This window comes from Borostomias antarcticus (assembly GCF_949987555.1).
Source record: "Borostomias antarcticus genome assembly, chromosome: 33".
NCBI lineage: Eukaryota > Metazoa > Chordata > Actinopteri > Stomiiformes > Stomiidae > Borostomias > Borostomias antarcticus.
In genome coordinates this window covers 3,514,626-3,535,390 of record NC_140266.1, presented here as the reverse complement: position 1 = coordinate 3,535,390, position 20,765 = coordinate 3,514,626, and the positions used below count along the sequence as shown (strand labels likewise).

At 50.3% G+C, this 20,765-nt stretch overlaps 1 protein-coding gene across 1 annotated transcript in view; it reads right to left on the bottom strand.

Moving 5' to 3' along the window:
* Positions 1-20,765, bottom strand: part of cacna2d2a (calcium channel, voltage-dependent, alpha 2/delta subunit 2a) — a gene marked incomplete at both ends in the record, with an annotated part of 131,761 nt that overhangs the window by 5,656 nt on the left and 105,340 nt on the right. Inside the window, 15 exons of the mRNA XM_084460721.1 lie at positions 326-424; positions 682-785; positions 1,280-1,342; positions 1,476-1,566; positions 1,717-1,814; positions 2,843-2,903; positions 6,212-6,288; positions 7,240-7,301; positions 7,510-7,581; positions 7,806-7,877; positions 8,304-8,378; positions 8,846-8,923; positions 9,698-9,763; positions 11,762-11,851; positions 14,633-14,682. Coding sequence (XP_084316847.1) covers positions 326-424; positions 682-785; positions 1,280-1,342; positions 1,476-1,566; positions 1,717-1,814; positions 2,843-2,903; positions 6,212-6,288; positions 7,240-7,301; positions 7,510-7,581; positions 7,806-7,877; positions 8,304-8,378; positions 8,846-8,923; positions 9,698-9,763; positions 11,762-11,851; positions 14,633-14,682 — 1,158 coding nt within the window. The remainder of the gene's footprint in view (positions 1-325; positions 425-681; positions 786-1,279; positions 1,343-1,475; positions 1,567-1,716; positions 1,815-2,842; positions 2,904-6,211; positions 6,289-7,239; positions 7,302-7,509; positions 7,582-7,805; positions 7,878-8,303; positions 8,379-8,845; positions 8,924-9,697; positions 9,764-11,761; positions 11,852-14,632; positions 14,683-20,765) is intronic.

Below are 20,765 nucleotides of genomic sequence, written 5' to 3'. Positions count from 1 at the left end.
CCTGCTGGTTTGATAGTCTCCCCCCCCCCCCCCCCCCCCCAGAGGTCGTAGAGGTCCACCTGCTGGTTTGATAGTCCCCCCCCCCCCAGAGGTCGTAGAGGTCCACCTGCTGGTTTGATAGTCTTCCCTCCCCCCCCCCCCCCCCCAGAGGTCGTAGAGGTCCACCTGCTGGTTTGATAGTCCCCCCCCCCCCCCCAGAGGTCATAGAGGTCCACCTGCTGGTTTGATAGTCTTCCCTCCCCCCCCCGCCCCAGAGGTCGTAGAGGTCCACCTGCTGGTTTGATAGTCTCCCCCCCCCCCCCGCCGAGAGGTCGTAGAGGTCCACCTGCTGGTTTGATAGTCTTCCCTCCCACCGCGATCTCCACCGCCGTGCTGACCAGGATCCCGATGGTGTCGTTCTCCGGGCTCAGCAGCTCGTCACTCGCTGGGGGGCGGAGACAAGAGCGTTTGAACAGGGGGGTGGGGGGCACAGAGCGTTTGAACAGGGGGGTGGGGGGCACAGAGCGTTTGAACAGGGGGGTGGAGACAAGAGCGTTTGAACAGGGGGGTGGGGGGCACAGAGCGTTTGAACAGGGGGGTGGGGGGCACAGAGCGTTTGAACAGGGGGGTGGGGGGCACAGAGCGGTGCCCTGAAGCCTCGTAGGGAGCAGCCGAGGTGTGGGCGGCGCCACCGTCACTCACAGGTCCGGTATGGCGCTCTGAAGATGTAGCCTTTGTTGTCCAGGCTGCGCCGGTAGTAGCTGGCGTTAAACGGCTCGGGGTCCTCCTCCCAGGTCTCCGCAGCCCTGGAGGTCAAGAAGCACAGTCAGACCAGCGCCCTGGAGGTCAAGAACCACCGTCAGACCAGCGCCCTGGAGGTCAAGAACCACCGTCAGACCAGCGCCCTGGAGGTCAAGAACCAGTCAGACCAGCGCCCTGGAGGTCAAGAACCACCGTCAGACCAGCGCCCTGGAGGTCAAGAACAACAGTCAAACCAGCCCAGCTCACGGGCAGGAAGTGTTCAGCGTGGGGGGGGGTGGGCAGATATAAAACGCCAGCAGATGTTAGGTCTGCTTGGCGGCTGCATCACTCCCCCCCGATATCGATCGGCAGCCCGTTTATAACCTTACTGCCCCCTGCCTGCGAACATGGAAAAAGTAGAAAGTGCAAAGTCATATTGGAGTTTGGGATTGGGGTCGCCACGGTTGAGATGGTCAAAAAGTTTGAAATAAATGGAGTGCCTTGCCGTGAGTGGGTTGTTGAGTGTGTAGAGTGGCGTTAGAGTCATGGATGGACTCACTTGTGAGGAAACACCCTTGTGATCCCTCCGTCCGTGGCCGCGAACACGGCCAAGAACCCATACCTGCAGAGTTCAGGAGAACACATGAGAATACACACACACACACACACACACACACACACACGTAACATACTGTACACACGCAAGCATACCGAGATGCCCTGTCCTTCTAGGACCGGTTTACTCCTGTACTCACGTAAACAAGTCCTTGGTCTTCCACACTTTCTCCACCAGCTGTCTGATGATGCCCGTGTCCAGGATCAGGTTATGGAGGAGCAGATTGTCACCTAGCAGGATAGTAAAAGCGCACTTTAGAGGGGAGCAGCAGGCCACCATCCACATGGGCGTGAATAAGCGAAGAGCACTGCGGCCTCTGAGTCCGCTAGGTGGCGTTGGCTAGATGAGCCGACCGCGGAGGAGGAGGAAAAGGGACTTACATTGTTTGGAGTCGGGTGTGACCTTCTCCATGAGCGCGATGAAGTTAAGCAGGAACTCGGTGTTGTTGTTGGACAGTTCCAGGTCGTTGCAGTATTCTCTGAGGGGGAAGTCGGTGTTTTAAATCCCAGGAAAGACCGTTGGAAAAAAAACATACACTTCCTGTTCGCTTCCCACTCGCGTCTTCTATGCGCAGGGATTGGACTATAGCGCCTCGCTACAAAGCAGGAGCCCATTTGAACATTCCCAAACTGGCTCACACCACTACGCATGCATGTCCGGCTGCTCTGGGGATATTCAAACATGCTGACGAGACTGTCCGTCAGCGTGAGATATGCAGGTGGGGGTGAACACAGATGGCGGACATTTTGTGAGTCTTCCAGAGAGGGCGCTGCAGCTTTACGGCCCAGACGAACCGCCAGGGTCCGAGGACCGTGAAGAACGCATGCAAAGGGAGGGATTTCATTCAGCTTTTCCACACAGTACACTATGAACACAATATACTGTACATATGATGGGATATTATGACGGTGTGCTTGTCTGTCAGAATAACATGCACCCATGAAGCAAACCATGAAATATGCACACATCCACACACAATTGACTGTGCATGCAGCTCCAACTGGCGGCATGCAGAGCATTATTTGGTGCCTGAGGAAAGGTTGGGGCGCTGGGGGGGGTATGATTCGGGATGTGGGGGGTAACCTGGGTGGGAGGTAGGGGCTGAATTCCAAATAGGTGGGCTATACATTCTAAATTTTTATAATATATAAATATATTCTAAATATTATGAATTATACATTTTTTCCCCTTTTTTAAATTTTTAAAATGTTATTATTTTAACAACACGACAGTGTCGTCACACTCCTCACTTTAAGTAAACCAAGCACCAAAAATCAAAACCAGGATAAGGTATGAAACGGCACGACGAGGACACACAACAACTGGAAATCACGGTGTTGAAACCCACGAGAAAATGAGAGATGTGACCGACAAATGGCCAGCGGCTGAACGGCCTGTAAGCTACTGAAGGGTGTGGTTGTGGGGCGTGGCAGCAGGAAGTGGAGACAACAACCAGTGATGACCATCAAACGAATGGGAAGACAGCAAGCATTCACACAGGGCTACCTGGGAGCTATGAACACATGTCCTTCGGACTCAAAACTGTTTGGCAGCAGTGATTCAAAATCTGCAACAGAAAGGGGGAAGATTATCTGGGAAGAGCCACGCGCGGAGCAGCGGGGGGTTCTGGGTAGACAGCAGCTGTTCTTCAGGGGTGCGGGGGACGCGGAAGGGAGGTTACCATAGCAACACCGAGGAATCATGGAGGAACACCAGCGTTAGCCAATATGGTGCCAAGAATGGGACCTGACTACCTCAATGGAAAACTGCGTTAACAGTTGCTACAGCACTCACTTCTTTTCTCTTTTGTCGACAATGCGCTTTTCATTTAGTTGTTCTTTAAGCTACTTGTTCTTTGGATGTCGGAGAACTGACTTGCCCGGCAAAATTCAATGGCAGGAAGTGAGTTCTCGGACAAATTACCCACAAGGAGTGCTTTTTTTCTCAGGCAGGCATCAACATGGCCAACTATTGCAGGGGAGGTGGGTGACGCAGGGGTCCTGATGGAAGTGGTCACCCCTCAGACTGGCAGGGGGGAGGGCACCGAGAGACACACAATCAGGGGAAATGCATTGCATTGTGAAGGGCATATTTCGGGGCAACTTGTTTCAACTCTGTAACATGAATTTAGACATGTATGTCTTGGTTTATTCACTAGTCCCCTACTTAAAATATGATTGAAATAACACTAATGTAATGTACGGTATATCTTTGCACCCAAAAAATAATCTACAGTATATTGCAGATCTTTAAAGAATGAGATATTGAATCGGTCGATGTGGGCGGTGGTGTGAAGGCTACGGTGTCTACAGCGGAATAGAGTGCCCAGGTGGTGCTGCGCCCACAATGCCGTGCACATCCGGGTCACGGTTTTGGACAGGAAGTTGGGGTGCCGCGGCCCTGGCAGTCTGAGGGCTGAGAGGGGGAGGGGACACAAGCTGATGGAGACAGGGATAACAGAGGGAGGGACAAACGAGGCTGGCGCCACGGGGCGTCTCTGCCGCCCGGCATCGTGGGGCAGCCTGGGCGGTGGGCGCAGCGATGTCCTGCAGGGGGCGCTCAACGCCCACCTCAGCTAGGATGGCGGGGGAACACTTCAGATGAGGTCATATGGTTACAGACTATCCCTCATCTTGTGTGGGCACCGCTGCAGAAAATATCAAACAATATAAAAATAAAAATCCCCTAAGCTAAAATACATGACCACCTTAGTTTAAAGATTCAACTATTTTTTTTAAAGTCGGACGATTTCAGTTGCTTAAAATAGGCTATGTGGCTCTAGCTGGGCTAGCCTTTGATAAAAGACCTAGCCCTAGCCCAGCTCAGATAAAGACTGCGTCAACTGAGGTTACGTGCCGTTAACTTCAGTTCGGCTACATTAACTTAGAGAACGATGGCCTGGCACAGTAACGGGTTCCCTCGTGGCCCTGTGCGGGACTACTCTACAACCAAACTGGAGCCAATAGTGATCTGTGAAATCCTGTACACTGGGTAGACATCCTTTCAACTACAATGACATTGTAAGACAGTGATAGCGAGCAATAGAGAGAAAGAGAGAGAGAGAGAGAGAGAGAGAGAAAGAGAGAGAGAGTAGAGAGTAATTGTGAGAACAAAGGAGTGAAGGAGAGAGGGAGATAGACAGAGAGGGAGATGAACAGAGAGAGAAAGAGAGAGGGTGTAGAGAAAGAGATAAATGGAAATAAAGAGGGAGAGAGAGAGAGAGAGAGAGAGAGAGAGAGAGAGAGAGAGAAGAGGGACAGCAAAGTGAGACACAACCCATCCGGAGCTATCCACAGAAGTGAAGAGGTAGAGGGAGACAAGAGACACGTTTTAACAGAGAACACGGATACCTGTCTTCTTTAGGGTGTGTGTGTGTGTGTGTGTGTGTGCGTGTGTGTGTGGTGCACCAGAGACCTGAGAGTGACTGAAGCACCCGAGAGGTGGGGGTGGGGTCGAGCCTGGGGGAGCCATCGTGAGAGAGAGGTGGTCTGAGCTTGCGGCAGGTGGGTGGGTGGAGAGTGAGGAGGAGGAGGAGGAAGAGGAGGAGGAGGGAGAGGGTCCTGAAGGCAAGACGGGCAGGAACAGAGGCAAGCAGGCTGGGAGGGGTGAGGGTGGGTGGGCAGCGGGAGGGGTTAGGACAGGAGGTGTGGGAGGAGGCAGCGGAAGGAAGTAGGAGGTAAAGGTAGGGAACGTGGACCAATATGGAGTATACTTGCCCTTGGTGTAGGACACTGGATCCGTCAGAGAAGGAGTGAGCAAGAAAGGAAACGGGATCGGGTGGGAAGGGAGGGGGGGGGGTCACAGACAATATTTTATTCAATTACGGTTTGAATAAAAATATTGCTTTCTTTAAAAGAAAGAAACAAGTAAGTCAAACTGACAAGAAAGGAATTAAATGAAGTGCAAAACCCAGTCTTTTGCGAGAGCAAACCAGAAACTGAACCGATGGCTGAAGAAAACGTAGAAAAACGGAAATAAAAAGAAGAAGGAAAGAAACCAAATGGTGAAGACGAGATCAGCTTTGAAAAAGAGAAACATGGAAGAAACAGAAGTCAACTGAAAGCGAGTGAGCCAGGAAAAGAGCAGAGCAGCGGGGTCTGGAGAGAGAGAGAGAATGAGAGAGACCACAACGGGTGTCTCCATTCAGACCCACAACACCCCCATACTCCCACCGAGGACAGACGCCCGTCCGGGGATGTGGAAGTTGATCTACTGAATGATTCCAAAGCTGAAGACAGAAACACATCTACCAAGAAGGCAGTCCAACAGAAAATAAGCACACACCAAACTCAAAGAACAAAATAATAATCAAAATCAAACAGAAGGAGTGAAAAGCATGCCTGTTTTCACAGATTGGAAACATTTAAAAACTTGAGACACAGACGCTTCAGAATCATTACTTGGTGGAGAAGAGGCGAGAGCGTTTGGCACAAAAAATAATAGCAGAAGGTCACCATTATTTTCCCCTTTGAACACCAGTAAAACCACTGCTTTCACCTTTCTGTCATTTCGGGTTTTTTCTTCAACAAGTGTGAAGAAAAAAAATCACCAGAGTACAGCACAGCATGAAGACAGGAGGGTAGGGGGCAGTAGAGAGCAGAGTCCTTTCACTCCTTCAGTAGGTCACCGTGAGTCTGATAGCGGAGTGGGACGAGACGGGAGGGGGGGGAAGGGGGGTGGGGGGGCTTCACTTGGACAGTCCCTACAATGGCACTGGAAGGACTGAGTAAGGGGGGGTTTAAGGTCGTTTTCGGACCAGAGAGAGGGGAGAAGGAAAGAGAGACGAGAGAGAGAGAGAGAGAGAGAGAGAGAGAGAGAGAGAGAGGGAGAGAGAGAGAGAGAGAGGGCTTGTGTTGGGGGTCTCCTGGTACTCACACTGCACCTGAAGGATCTGGTCACTCAGGTTGGCCTTGAGGTGGTTCTCACTGTAAGTGGGCAAAACCAACCCTAGACTGGGGGGGTGTGAGGGAGACACACAGCACAGTCAGAACCAGAGAGAAAAAAGGCCCTAACACACACACACACACACACACACACACACACACACACACACACACACACACACACACACACACACACACACACACACACACCTCTTTGACAGAGCAAGTGATTATTTATTAAATCAACTGTACTGTTATTCAATACAAATGAGGAGAGAAATACAACAACACTTGTGGAATATGTTAATATGTTAATGTTAATATGTTAATATGTTAGTCACTAATGGAGTCCACCGCACAATGTGTTCCAAGCCAAAACACAGCGGCCAGGAACTGCCTGCCTGTCCACTGCTAAGCAATAAAAACAAAACACTCATTGCATTTCTAGGACTATTGAATATCATAAAATTTAATTAGCAAAGCGTCGCCCGGAGGAGATTTCATTATAATGCCACCTCGATCGCACAACGTACTTTTGAGATTAATAAACCATGCTGTGAATTTGGGCTTAGAACACGGCGTTGCTTTTTACGAGCGGAGGAGTACGGCCCTTCGTTTATGGAGATTCAGACGAATCATCCGACACCCACACCACACCGTGAGACAAAGAGCAGCTCCTCGTCTAATCAGTAATAGATTTGGACGAATCTCACGCTTGATAGATGGCGGCCATATTCCTCGACTCGCACACTCCGCTGCTTGACGAATGACGCTTGTCGAGCGCCGGGCTCTGAGACGTGATGTAATGGATCTAACTCATAGGGTCAGGTCAAGGTCAGGTGTCAGTCAGGCTGATGGTCAGACAGGAGTTTGGTTTCACTCACAAACCAAGGTTAGATTTGTGGAATCTGGGATGATTAGCTGTGGGTCCAACAGCCAATAGGGATGGAACAAACAAATAGAAAACTATATTTGAGTCGTACGGTATACCCAGGTGGTGATGGCGTGTTTTTGACAGACCTGTAGTCTGTGCCCTCCACAGGTGTCCAGGTGTACGTCCTCATGGCCTCATCAATGTACCGCTGCAAGCACACAGCACACCGTCACATCCTCTAACACAACACTAAGTTCTACTAGTTCCAACCATATTCCTATCTCTGGTGCGTGTGTGTGTGTGTGTGTGTGTGTGTGAGAGAGAGAGAGAGAGAAAGAGAGAGAGAGAGAGCCAATAACACTATCTGGCTGGGGCCAATATGGATCATGGCTGAATCTCATATATTGATGACTTGCCTCATCAACCGACTTAATGAGAGTCTTGATTTTCCTCTGGCCTGATTTCCCATCAATCATCAGCCGACGGATCTGAGCGAGAGAGAGAGAGAGAGAGAGAGAGAGAGAGAAGGCGCAAAATATGTATATGAATATCTTATACAGTACGCCGCAAAGAGGAAATGTGATTCAGCCGGCGACATGTGAAGCCAAACCCCCTGTGATCAAAGCTGGCGAGCCGTCTGCGAGACTCCGCCCCCAGGCTGTCCTGACTCCGCCCCCAGGTTGTCCTGACTCCGCCCCCAGGCTGTCCTTACCTCCTCCTTGTTGCTGTCCTCCAGCTCCGCGTCCAGGAAGTCCAGAGTGACCGGCTCTCGGAAGTTAATGATCTGAGCGACGGGGCAGGGGAAAACATCACAGTCTGGAAAGAGCGTGTCTGGGTGTGTGTGTGTGTGTGTGTGTGTGTGGGTGTGTGTGTGTGAGTGTGTGTGTGTGTGAGTGTGTGTGTGTGTGTGTGTGTGTGTGTGTGAGTGTGAGTGTGTGTGTGTTTGTCTGTGTGTGTGTGTGTGTGAGTGTGAGTGTGAGTGTGTGTGTGTGTGTGAGTGTGTGTGTGTGTGTGTGCGTGAGAGTGTCTGTGTGTGTGTGTGTGTGTGTGTGTGTGTGAGTGTGTGTGTGTGAGTGTGTGTGCGTGCGTGTGAGTGTGTGTGCGTGCGTGTGAGTGTGTGTGTGTGTGTGTGTGTGTGTGTGTGTGTGAGTGTGTGTGTGTGTGCGCGTACCATTCCAGAACAGAGAAAGCACAAAGGGTGTGGTCTTACCTTAGGCTTCAGGTTGGGGTGAAGCAGCACGTAGCCGTTGAGGTCGAGGGCGAAGGTGTATCCGTTAGCCCCGAGCTGTGGGCAGACGGGGGTATTATCCAAACAATCCTTCCATCTCCCTCTCGTATTCAAAAAGCACAACCAGGCCTCAAGCCTCCTGGATAATGTGAATGAATTTCAAGTCTCAACAAAGTGTTCTATTTTCCCCCTTGATTGTTGTTCTAAACGTTGTAGTTCGTTCTCATAGATCAGTCTGTTAGAACTACAAATTCCTCCCTGTGTGACATCACTTCCCTGTCCTCTTCATCCTGAAACTATGTCACTTCCTTTTTCACTGTATAACCTATCGACCTGTCCTCACGTGAACTCACTCTTGACTGGATTCACTTCCTGTGCTGGAGTCCGACTCTGCAGAATCGTAACAAGAATAAAACTATTGTCTTTGTTTAAAACCAGCTTGATCGACCACTCAGCGTGTTCTTTGACAATCTAAACTAAACCAAGTAAGATTTTCATTTACAATAACCCTGCCGCATGCTCACCCTGTAGGTCGGCGTCTTCTTCTTGATCTCGTTGATCGCAATATCCACCCCCATGACTCCGAGGATCAGCTGATTCTGCTCAAACAAAGACACGCGTTTCAGTCGGTTCCCGTCGGCCCCGCCCGCCAGAGCGAGAGCGACTGCCGACCTCTCCGATTGGTCGTATCCCCCTCGGACCCCCGGTCCGCCGAGGGGGGAGACCCCCGAGGAGCTCTCCTGACCATCTCTGACTCGCCATCGAGTTTGCTCGCTAATCTTGATCAATTCCCCCCTCCGCAATGTGAATGAGTCAATTACTCTGCTCTATCTCTGTATGGCCCACTGTCTCAGTCACTACTGGTTGTGTTCAGAGTGAATCATGGGTCGGGACACATCCTGGCAGGGGATGGTAGGCAGACAGGACCGGTCAGGGCCAGACAGCCTGCTGCTAGGCCTGCTCTCTCCTCCAGGGGGCAGTGTTGCCCCACAGAACCCCCACAGGGATGACATTCCAAATGATGGATGGTCACCACATTGTAGGAGAGGGAAGGGGAGTGAGGTAAATATTCCTGTTTGTTTTTTTTATTTATTTATTTTTACCATACTGTAAGTCTTAAATCTGAGCTGCTTCTGAGTTTATCCTTAAAAAATCTGTTAACGCTTTGGGAGAGACGACGATAGGGCCATCGACACGCAACACCCCACAGCGCAGCGATAGACAAACGGCCACGTCGATACACGGGATCACTAGAGGAGCCGATGGCCTATCGAGCGACCAGAAACACAGACACCTATCGACGACGCAAAGTGCTCATGGTCTCGATTGAAAGGCCACTCTGTGAGCTCGATCCTTATAGACCGGGTCGAGTTTACCTTCGAGCTGCCGTCGGCTGTGAGGTTGAAGACGGGCATTGTCCCCGTGATGACCAGACCCAGGCCCTGCAAACACAGAACAGAGCCAGCATGTCACAACGCCATCTTATCTACCTGACAAAATGGACGAGGTCAGTTTGCCATTGACATACATGTTGTTTTATAAGGGCATGCACTGTACAGTATATGACTATAGTGAGTTTATAGTCAGTATATGACTATAGTCACTTTGTGAATGAGTGTGGTTGTGTGACTGGACGTGCTGCTATGACCGATGAATGTGAAAGAGTGAGGGGCGAATTCACTAAAGGATTGCGCAGCTTTTCCTGACGCAAAGCCTGTGCAAATAAGTCAAAAATTATGTTTGCTATTCACAAAGCCCTCGCAAAGGGTGAAATACGGTGTTAACTGCGTTGCGTTCGTCATTGCGTTGCTCTGCGCCGGTGTTATTAGCTCATATTTAAATTAGGTAATATGGGCGGAGAATGTTCCCCTTTCTATGCAAATGAACATTATTGCAAAACCCGCCCAATTCACAAACATCGGCGCAAATTGCCTCACGCAGTTAAAGTGAAATTAATACCGTTTTCAGAAACGTGGTGGTATTTAAGCGCAAGGGGTGTGTCGCGGCCAGCCTGTCCGCTGATCATGGCAGCAGTGATTGTTGCGAGGCGAAGGCATCGCAATGCCAGGCATGTTGTTCGTGAGAGAATATTTAGAAGAAGGTCACTTTTTGATTTAACACTAGAACCACCGCGGTAACTGTTTGGACACCAGAGCGCGCAGCTCTTCAGCCAACTGGAGGATGAAGTCGCGTCTGGGGAGGCTCAGTTGACTATGCGTCTCTCCACCCGTCCCCAGCGAGTCCAAGCTCCACCAATGAATATAATAGCCTACATAGCACGAAACTGTGCGTATAATAGTCTATACGCGAAACTGCGCATTCCCTATAGCTGGTCATTGAACGGCTGGGGGCCGATATAGGTATAAATAAATAAATAAAAACATAGCCTACACAATATTTGTTTTATTTGAATGGTCTTGAAAATATTTTGCTTTTGTATCATAGGTGACGGCAGGTATCATCTTCAGCCATGGATGATGACTCCCGTGCGTAATCCTTCCAACGTTGGAGAGGCGGCGTACAACTGGGCTCACATCAGGACGCGCGGTGTGATTGAGTGCACATTTGGAATCCTGAAAAGCCGTTTAGATGCCTAGATCGTACCGGTGGGGCAATGTTATACACTCCCCCAAAAGTATGCCAGATCATCGTGCTGCAACTTGCATAACATAAAATGACAATTTTTCCTTAAATCATTCCACCTCCGTTTGCAGTCTTCCGCGTTTACACACACAAATGGCACTGACTGATTGGGAAATTAAACCCCAAATATGATTTTTTGCTGCAGTCGTGATATTTTTTGCCGAAAGCTGTGAGACATGTTTTTGAACCTCGTCCGTGAGGCCTTCAAGTTCGCTGTCTGAAAATCGTATCTTTCTTTTTCTGTCTGCCATCGTCCAATGATATGCATACGAGTTGTATGCGCTGTATGCGCAGTATTTATAGTCATTTCATATATCAGCAGCAAATTGCACTCAGCCGCAAACACCGAATGGGCGTGTTTGCGCTGGGATATTATTAGCGCAATGTCTTTAGTGAATAGGTTTTTAAAACGGAGCACATAGCGGGCGCAACTGACGCGCAATATTATGGTGCAATTAGCGGGCGCAATTTGCTTTAGTGAATTCGCCCCTGAGTGTCTTAATGTAATGCTAAGTCATCTGTATTGTACTTTGTTTTACTTATTATGTTTGTTGTTTTTATCTGTTACCTGTTTACAGGGACTGCAGATGCAAATTAGCCTAAGGCTAACTGGTGCGATGCATCAAATGTTTTTACATTTATGTTTTAATCGCACATGGTCCCTTCCAAATAAAATTGAAAATGAAAATGAAGTATATTATATTTGCATGCTATACTTTCTTTGAGATGTTAAAATGCATCATAATTCTGGACGGACAGCATCAAATCACAGCCTTATTAATGTCCTAGTGTCTCACCAGCGCGTCCTGGTAGACGTTGGTCCATTGGACCTGCTTGGCCGGGCTCCCCGCCATGACCATGGGACGGCCGAGGACATCTAGATACTCCTGAGACACAGAGAACACACACATTAGTACACACACACACACTCACAAACACACACGTTAACCGTATATGCAACACATCTGTGACATGTTACTGTAACCTGTTACAATGTTGTTTGTATCGTCTGTGACAAATAAACTAATAAATAAAATAAAAAGTACACACACACGTTATTACACACACGCCAAAAAATTTGCCTTTGCGCACACATGTACACACACACACACACACACACACACAAACACACACACATGCACTTAACCCTTTTAACCCTGAAAGTACAGTGACAACATTTTGAATATTAATTGGATTTTCCCTATAATACTAGAAGGCGCAGTTTCTCAGCTTTCAGCAAGTGTTGGATCGAGGGATTTTTTAGATTTGTTAGATATTTTTCTAATATTATTAAATATTTGTTAGATATTTAAAAAATGTTGCCGGTGACGTGGTCGTATCGAAAGGGTTAACACATACACCAGCATGCACACACACACACACACATGCACGCACACACACACGCACACACACACACACACACTCTCTCTGTATTGGTTTATAATGCTTGTCTCACGTTGTTCTAACACCGAGCGGCAGGAGCATGTCAGCCTTCATTCGTCGTAAAACCACAGGAGCCTGACAGGTTTGCGTCGGCCATATAAAGCAGTGGGCCAACAACACTAGGACCCAGGGGCCCTCGGGGGCCTTGGAGCCGGCGGTCTTCAGCCACTCAAGGCCATTATTCATCATTATGAAGGAGCTATTAAAAACGCATTACGAGCGTCGATGGCACACGGCGCAAACAGGCCCTTCTCTCGGTGACACTGGTGTCAAACCCCGGCAGGGTAAGAACGGCCCGCTGTGTTTGACGAGAGGGGTGAAGGGTTAACCCCGCCGCTAATGCGGCCCCTTCATCATAATCTCTGCGCTGTGGAATCACGCCGGGACTCAAACAACAAGAGATGTTTTTTTTGGTAATAATTGAGTTTTTTTAGGGGGTAATTGATCAATCCCCGTCGTTCTGGTATTTCTATGTGATTGAGAAAAACCATTATGTGACCCTTGAGGTGACATGATGCTGACCAATCAGTTTGCAGAATCAGACCCCGCCACCCCCCCATATACAGAATAGAAAATTCATGTTTTCAATAACTGATATAACAGCTACTTATCGATTGTTGAGGGGATCGGATTCTAACTGTGCCAATCCAACAGCAGAACAGATGCCAAATAAAGCACAATACTAGTCAACTAGTACTACTGTTTCCTTTTTGCACCAAGTCAGCAAACGTTCCTACTTCCTACTTTCCTACGACTATCGCAAAAAAAACAAAGGAAAAATCCTGACCTGCCGAGCCCTAACCCTGTTGTCTAACCGTCTCGAACGCACACAGAAGGGTCGCTCGGTGTGAGCTGCTATTTCATCTCTGACCGTTCGTTATTCATCACCTCGGCGCCGAGGCGCTGACAGGCGTAGCCTATTCGATTATTAGCTCTCCAAAAGTCCCGTTTAACGCACCGCGGGGAGATCTTTCATCAGGGCGATGACAGGCAGACCTTTTCGCGCGATGTATAGGGGGACATTTTCCGCCTGACTAGAACAATCTAGAGAACATACAAGCGGTCCGCGGTCGGTGGGGGAGCCCGGGGGGGGGCGGGCGGGCGGGACCAGGGGCCCGGGGTTACGGGTCTGTGGGGTCCCGCGCCCGCAGCCCAGCCAGTGGAAGCTAACCAAGTAGCACCTAGTCTGTTTGTGTCAGTCAACAGAGAGCTAGCGGGCGGCCTGGTCACACCTCGCCGGGCCTACAGCTCTACAGGCGTCACGGCGACACACATCTGAGTTCTTTATTTAGCTCTGCATTTTTAAAAATACATTTCCCAAATATAGTTCCATTGCTATCATGTTGATGGGTCACACACACACACACACACACACACACACACACACAGGCATCCAACGGCTCAAAGCAACTGGAGACGGATATGATCATATTAACTATATCTTCCCCAACGATCAACATAACGCTGATGTGTGGGGGATGTCCGGGGCGCCGAGGCGTGATGTGATGATGATGATGATGATGATGCCGTGGGACAGCGCATGATGATCTACATTGTGCACAGGTGTGTCGCACGCGCCTCCAGAAACCACTGCTGTCTGACACACACCTGGTGTAGGAAACACATTAGAATAAATGGCAGTTCTCAGACTCTAATTATTCTACAGTTAATGGAACAGCTGACAGTCTATTCAGGGTTCTGAGCATGTGTGTGTGTGAGTGTGTGTGTGTGTGTGTGTGTGTGTGTGTGTGGGGTGGGGGGATAGAACGCCCCCCAGCAAGTCACTCAATTTCTACAGCTGGAATGAGGTTATCCCAGGGGCCTCTGGGACATGGTAGTGCCTCAAGCAGAGTGGAGGGGGTTGGAAAGGCCATGGGTGTGTGTGTGTGTGTGTGTGTGTGTGTGTGTGCGTGGCAGTGTAGGGGACTACGGAAAGGGTTGGATTAGGCAGCGGAGCAGGTCTGAACCCCTCTGGCTCTCTGAGCTCTCTGAGAGCGGGCAGAACACGGCGCCCGGGGGCCGCTCCAATCAGAACGCCATCCCTGGCTCCTCCTCCTCCGCCGTCCGCTCTCCGAGCCGGCTCGCGCTCCCTTTGTCACGGACCATTTACAGGCATATCTACAATCTGCATAATCATCTTCAAAGAGAGGATAGACTAAAAATGAACCATGGTTCACACACACACACGAGCGCGCACACACACACACACACACACACGGACTCACCTGCGTGTTAATTCGAATGGCTCCGATAGATGGAATCTCAAAGTAGTATCCTGGAGATCAAAGAGAGAGAAATCAATGGACGCGGTCAAGCTGGGACACGGTGAACCACGTCGCCGTGACGATCCCCAGGAACAAACAGCCCCCCCCTCTCCTAACGGTCAGAGAGGGAAACAGCCCCCCCCTCTCCTAACGGTCAGAGAGGGAAACAGCCCCCCCCTCTCCTAACGGTCAGAGAGGGAAACAGCCCCCCCCTCTCCTAACGGTCAGAGAGGGAAACAGCCCCCCCATCTCCTATTGGTCAGAGAAGGAAACAGCCCCCCCTCTCCTAACGGTCAGAGAGGGAAACAGCCCCCCCCCTCTCCTAGCGGTCAGAGAGGGAAACAGCCCCCCCATCTCCTATTGGTCAGAGAAGGAAACAGCCCCCCCTCTCCTAACGGTCAGAGAGGGAAACAGCCCCCCCTCTCCTAACGGTCAGAGAGGGAAACAGCCCCCCCCTCTCCTAACGGTCAGAGAGGGAAACAGCACGGCCCGCCGGTCACCACAAACCCATCTCCATTTGCGTAGCAAGGATGTAATTGTTTCGCATCATCGAGGTACATGGCGAGCCGTCGGCCCGAAGCGGAGGTACGGGAAGGGGGGAGGGGCAGGGGGGGCGCTGTGGCCTGAGGCCATTGACCTCCGCTCTCATCACAGCTCTGCGGGATTTAAACGCGGCGCCTCATCGGGGATGCGGCGCCCGCGGCGGCTGATTAGGGATGGGAGGCGGCAGCTCGCCGGGTCAATAACCGCCGCTCCTCAAGTTATTAAAGCCGTGAGTGTTTATACAAAGAGCCGCCGAACGGGGACAGCGTCCCCTGAATGTTAATAGGCAGAAATGGCTGTCATCGTTTTTAAAGCGCTACATTTTGCACGACCATTAGTGTGTGCGCCCTGTCTCTCTCGCTCTCTCTCTCTCTCCCTCTCTCTCCCTCTCTCTCTCTCTCTCCTCCCTCTCTCTCTCTCTCTCCTCTCCCTCTCTCTCTCTCCCTCTCTCTCTCTCTCTCTCTCTCTCCTCCCTCTCTCTCTCTCTCTCCTCTCCCTCTCTCTCTCTCTCTCCCTCTCTCCCCCTCTCTCTCTCTCGCTCTCTCTCTCTCTCTCTCTCTCTCTCTCTCTCTCTCTCTCTCCTCTCCCTCTCTCTCTCTCTCTCCCTCTCTCCCCCTCTCTCTCTCTCGCTCTCTCTCTCTCTCTCTCTCTCTCTCTCTCTCTCCCTCTCACATGCAACGCAAACGCATGCTGATGCACGTTTCCATGTGCACTCGTACCCACACCCACACCCACACACACACACACACACACACACACACAGAGGCGCGGGTTGAGAGCGAGGGCTTGTTGTTTTTGTGTTTCTGGCCGCCTGCCAGACGGTAGCAGGGGACGGCGCTGGTTGTGAGGGCAGCGGACGACAAAACAAGGGGAGAAAAACAGACATGAAACCAGAGAGCATGGTGGTGGGGTGTGTGGGGGTATTTAAACCCAGAGAGCATGGTGGTGGGGTGTGTGGGGGTATTTAAACCCAGAGAGCATGGTGGTGGGGTGTGTGGGGGTATTTAAACCCAGACAGCATGGTGGTGGGGTGTGTGGGGGTATTTAAACCCAGAGAGCATGGTGGTGGGGTGTGTGGGGGTATTTAAACCCAGACAGCATGGTGGTGGGGTGTGTGGGGGTATTTAAACATGGTGGTGGGGTGTGTGGGGTATTTAAACATGGTGGTGGGGTGTGTGGGGGTATTTAAGCATGGTGGTGGGGTGTGTGGGGGTATTTAAACATGGTGCTGGGGTGTGTGGGGGTATTTAAACATGGTGCTGGGGTGTGTGGGGGTATTTAAACATGGTGGTGGGGTGTGTGGGGGTATTTAAGCATGGTGGTGGGGTGTGTGGGGGTATTTAAGCATGGTGGTGGGGTGTGTGGGGGTATTTAAACATGGTGGTGGGGTGTGTGGGGGTATTTAAGCATGGTGGTGGGGTGTGTGGGGGTATTTAAACATGGTGGTGGGGTGTGTGGGGGTATTTAAACATGGTGCTGGGGTGTGTGGGGGTATTTAAGCATGGTGGTGGGGTGTGTGGGGTATTTAAACATGGTGGTGGGGTGTGTGGGGGTATTTAAGCATGGTGGTGGGGTGTGTGGGGTATTTAAACATGGTGGTGGGGTGTGTGGGGTATTTAAGCATGGTGGTGGGGTGTGTGGGGGTATTTAAACATGGTGGTGGGGTGTGTGGGGGTATTTAAACATGGTGCTGGGGTGTGTGGGGTATTTAAGCATGGTGGTGGGGTGTGTGGGGGTATTTAAACATGGTGGTGGGGTGTGTGGGGTATTTAAGCATGGTGGTGGGGTGTGTGGGGGTATTTAAACATGGTGGTGGGGTGTGTGGGGGTATTTAAACATGGTGGTGGGGTGTGTGTGGGGTATTTAAGCATGGTGCTGGGGTGTGTGGGGGTATTTAAGCATGGTGGTGGGGTGTGTGGGGGTATTTAAACATGGTGGTGGGGTGTGTGGGGTATTAAAGCATGGTGGTGGGGTGTGTGGGGGTATTTAAACATGGTGGTGGGGTGTGTGGGGGTATTAAAGCATGGTGGTGGGGTGTGTGGGGGTATTTAAACATGGTGCTGGGGTGTGTGGGGTATTTAAACATGGTGGTGGGGTGTGTGGGGGTATTTAAACATGGTGGTGGGGTGTGTGGGGTATTTAAACATGGTGGTGGGGTGTGTGGGGTATTTAAACATGGTGGTGGGGTGTGTGGGGGTATTTAAACATGGTGGTGGGGTGTGTGGGGGTATTTAAACCCAGAGAGCATGGTGGTGGGGTGTGTGGGGGTATTTAAACCCAGACAGCATGGTGCTGGGGTGTGTGGGGGTATTTAAGCATGGTGGTGGGGTGTGTGGGGGTATTTAAACCCAGACAGCATGGTGCTGGGGTGTGTGGGGGTATTTAAACCCAGACAGCATGGTGGTGGGGTGTGATGGGGTATTTAAACCCAGACAGCATGGTGGTGGGGTGTGTGGGGTATTTAAACATGGTGGTGGGGTGTGTGGGGGTATTTAAACCCAGAGAGCATGGTGGTGGGGTGTGTGGGGTATTTAAACATGGTGGTGGGGTGTGTGGGGGTATTTAAACCCAGAGAGCATGGTGGTGGGGTGTGTGGGGGTATTTAAACATGGTGGTGGGGTGTGTGGGGGTATTTAAACCCAGAGAGCATGGTGGTGGGGTGTGTGGGGGTATTTAAACATGGTGGTGGGGTGTGTGGGGGTATTTAAACCCAGAGAGCATGGTGGTGGGGTGTGTGGGGGTATTTAAACATGGTGGTGGGGTGTGTGGGGGTATTTAAACCCAGAGAGCATGGTGGTGGGGTGTGTGGGGTATTTAAACATGGTGGTGGGGTGTGTGGGGGTATTTAAACATGGTGGTGGGGTGTGTGGGGGTATTTAAACCCAGAGAGCATGGTGGTGGGGTGTGTGGGGGTATTTAAACCCAGACAGCATGGTGCTGGGGTGTGTGGGGGTATTTAAACATGGTGGTGGGGTGTGTGGGGGTATTTAAGCATGGTGGTGGGGTGTGTGGGGTGTTTAAACATGGTGCTGGTGTGTGTGGGGGTATTTAAGCATGGTGGTGGGGTGTGTGGGGGTATTTAAACCCAGAGTATGGTGGTGGGGTGTGTGGGGGTATTTAAGCATGGTGGTGGGGTGTGTGGGGTATTTAAGCATGGTGGTGGGGTGTGTGGGGGTATTTAAGCATGGTGGTGGGGTGTGTGGGGGTATTTAAGCATGGTGGTGGGGTGTGTGGGGTGTTTAAACATGGTGGTGGGGTGTGTGGGGGTATTTAAACATGGTGGTGGGGTGTGTGGGGTATTTAAACATGGTGGTGGGATGTGTGGGGGTATTTAAACATGGTGGTGGGGTGTGTGGGGGTATTTAAGCATGGTGGTGGGGTGTGTGGGGGTATTTAAGCATGGTGGTGGGGTGTGTGGGGTGTTTAAACATGGTGGTGGGGTGTGTGGGGGTATTTAAACATGGTGGTGGGGTGTGTGGGGTATTTAAGCATGGTGGTGGGGTGTGTGGGGGTATTTAAACATGGTGGAGGGGTGTGTGGGGGTATTTAAACATGGTGGTGGGGTGTGTGGGGGTATTTAAACATGGTGGTGGGGTGTGTGGGGTCTTTAGCTCAGTCAACAGTCAGAGAGGGGGTGAGCCTCTACTTAAAGAGAGGATTGCAGCTCAAGCCAATTGAGACAAAAGCTATTGTAGGAAGTGGAATGGGTGTGAACTCTGTTGTGTAGAGGGGATCCATGTGTGTGTGTGTGTGTGTGTGCGTGCGAAGGCTGTGTCTGTGCTAGCGTGATACCGAACAGCCCTAAGGAGGGTACAAGCAGCAGGACAGCTCTGAGGAGGAGGAGCCGCTGGGGGCTATTGTTTTCGGGCCGCCGTTGGCGCCGGCGCCACGGTAATCATGACAGCAGTGTCCAGCCGAGAGCTCGCTGGCACGGAGGAGCGGCCCTGGCCTCGGCCCAGCCTGACAGGGGGATAGGACAGTTATCGTTGGCTACCAGGCTCCACCCGCTAATTAATAACAACTTGTGTGTGTGTGTGGGGGGCGGGGGGGGGGCGGGGGGTGGGGGGGGGCACTTCTGAAGCACTAGGCTCCTCTAGAAATGAGCTAATCAGCAAGTGGGCTATATAGGAGGAAGCTGATGAAGGGAAAGTTCAGCATAAGAGCAATGTGGGGACCAAGGTTATTATAGTTAACGAAAACTAACTAAAAAACGAAAACTAGGTGTGAAAAAACATTTTAGTTAACTGAAATAAAAATAAAAACTAGACTTTACAGAAAAACGATAACTAACTAAAACTGTATTGTGTGTTTACAAAACTAACTAAAATAAACTACAATTATTGAGAAATTGTCCTTAGTTTTAGTCTTTTTCATTTCATACATAAGCCTAGTATTTTGGGTGGATATGAAATCTATCCTCCGTGTTCTTTAGCTGTGCCCCTGCGCAGAAGTAACCTGACGTGGTCCAGATGGTTTGTTTCACACGGAGTGAAACAACGTGAGCTCGCGAGATCAGGATAGTTAGCGCAGAAGAAAACAAAACTAAAACTAATACTGAAACTGATAAAAACTAAACTAAAACTAAGCATTTTCAAAAAATAAAAACGAAACGAAACTAGCAAACCTGCTTTAAAACTAATCAAAACTAAACTGAAATTGAAAACAAAAAGTTAAAACGATATAAAAATAAAAACTAATGAAAAAAGCAAAACTATTATAACCTTGCAAGAGACACAGTGAGAACCGTTAACGAGCCGGGGGAGAGAACACAGTGAGAACCCTTAACGAGCAGGGGGAGAGAACACAGTGAGAACCCTTAACGAGCAGGGGGAGAGAACACAGTGAGAACCCTTAACGAGCAGGGGGAGAGAACACAGGGAGAACCCTTAACGAGCGGGGGAGAGAACACGGTGAGAACCCTTAACGAGCAGGGGGAGAGAACCCAGTGAGAACCCTTAACGAGCAGGGGGAGAGAACACGGTGAGAACCCTTAACGAGCAGGGGGAGAGAACCCAGTGAGAACCCTTAACGAGCAGGGGGAGAGAACACAGTGAGAACCGTTAACGAGCAGGGGGAGAGAACACGGTGAGAACCCTTAACGAGCCGGGGGAGAGGACACAGTGAGAACCCTTAAAGTCGCACTGAAATGAAAAAAGCATTCTGTCCCATTTTGGTTCACATAATTGGTCATAGTGTTCACCTATTCAACGATGTATGCCAAAAAATTTACAAAATTCTACTTTTGTTGTAATCGTATATCAAAGTATATAATTTCTTACTTCCTGGAAAACGGTAGGTCACGTGCAATGACGACAACAGGTACCTTCGATTTTAGACCAATAATCTCACGACATCCACCCGTCAATCAACGCTATCCTTCTATCGAATCTGTCTAAAGTTCTTAAAACCCGTCCACTTGTCAATGTTCCAATCAAATTCCTCTTAACACATGTCCCACCCTCATAGCTTGTTTGCGTCGGAAATACGTCAAACTACAGAAGTTAGATGATGTCAAACGTCCGTTTCAGTGCGACTTTAACGAGCAGGGGGT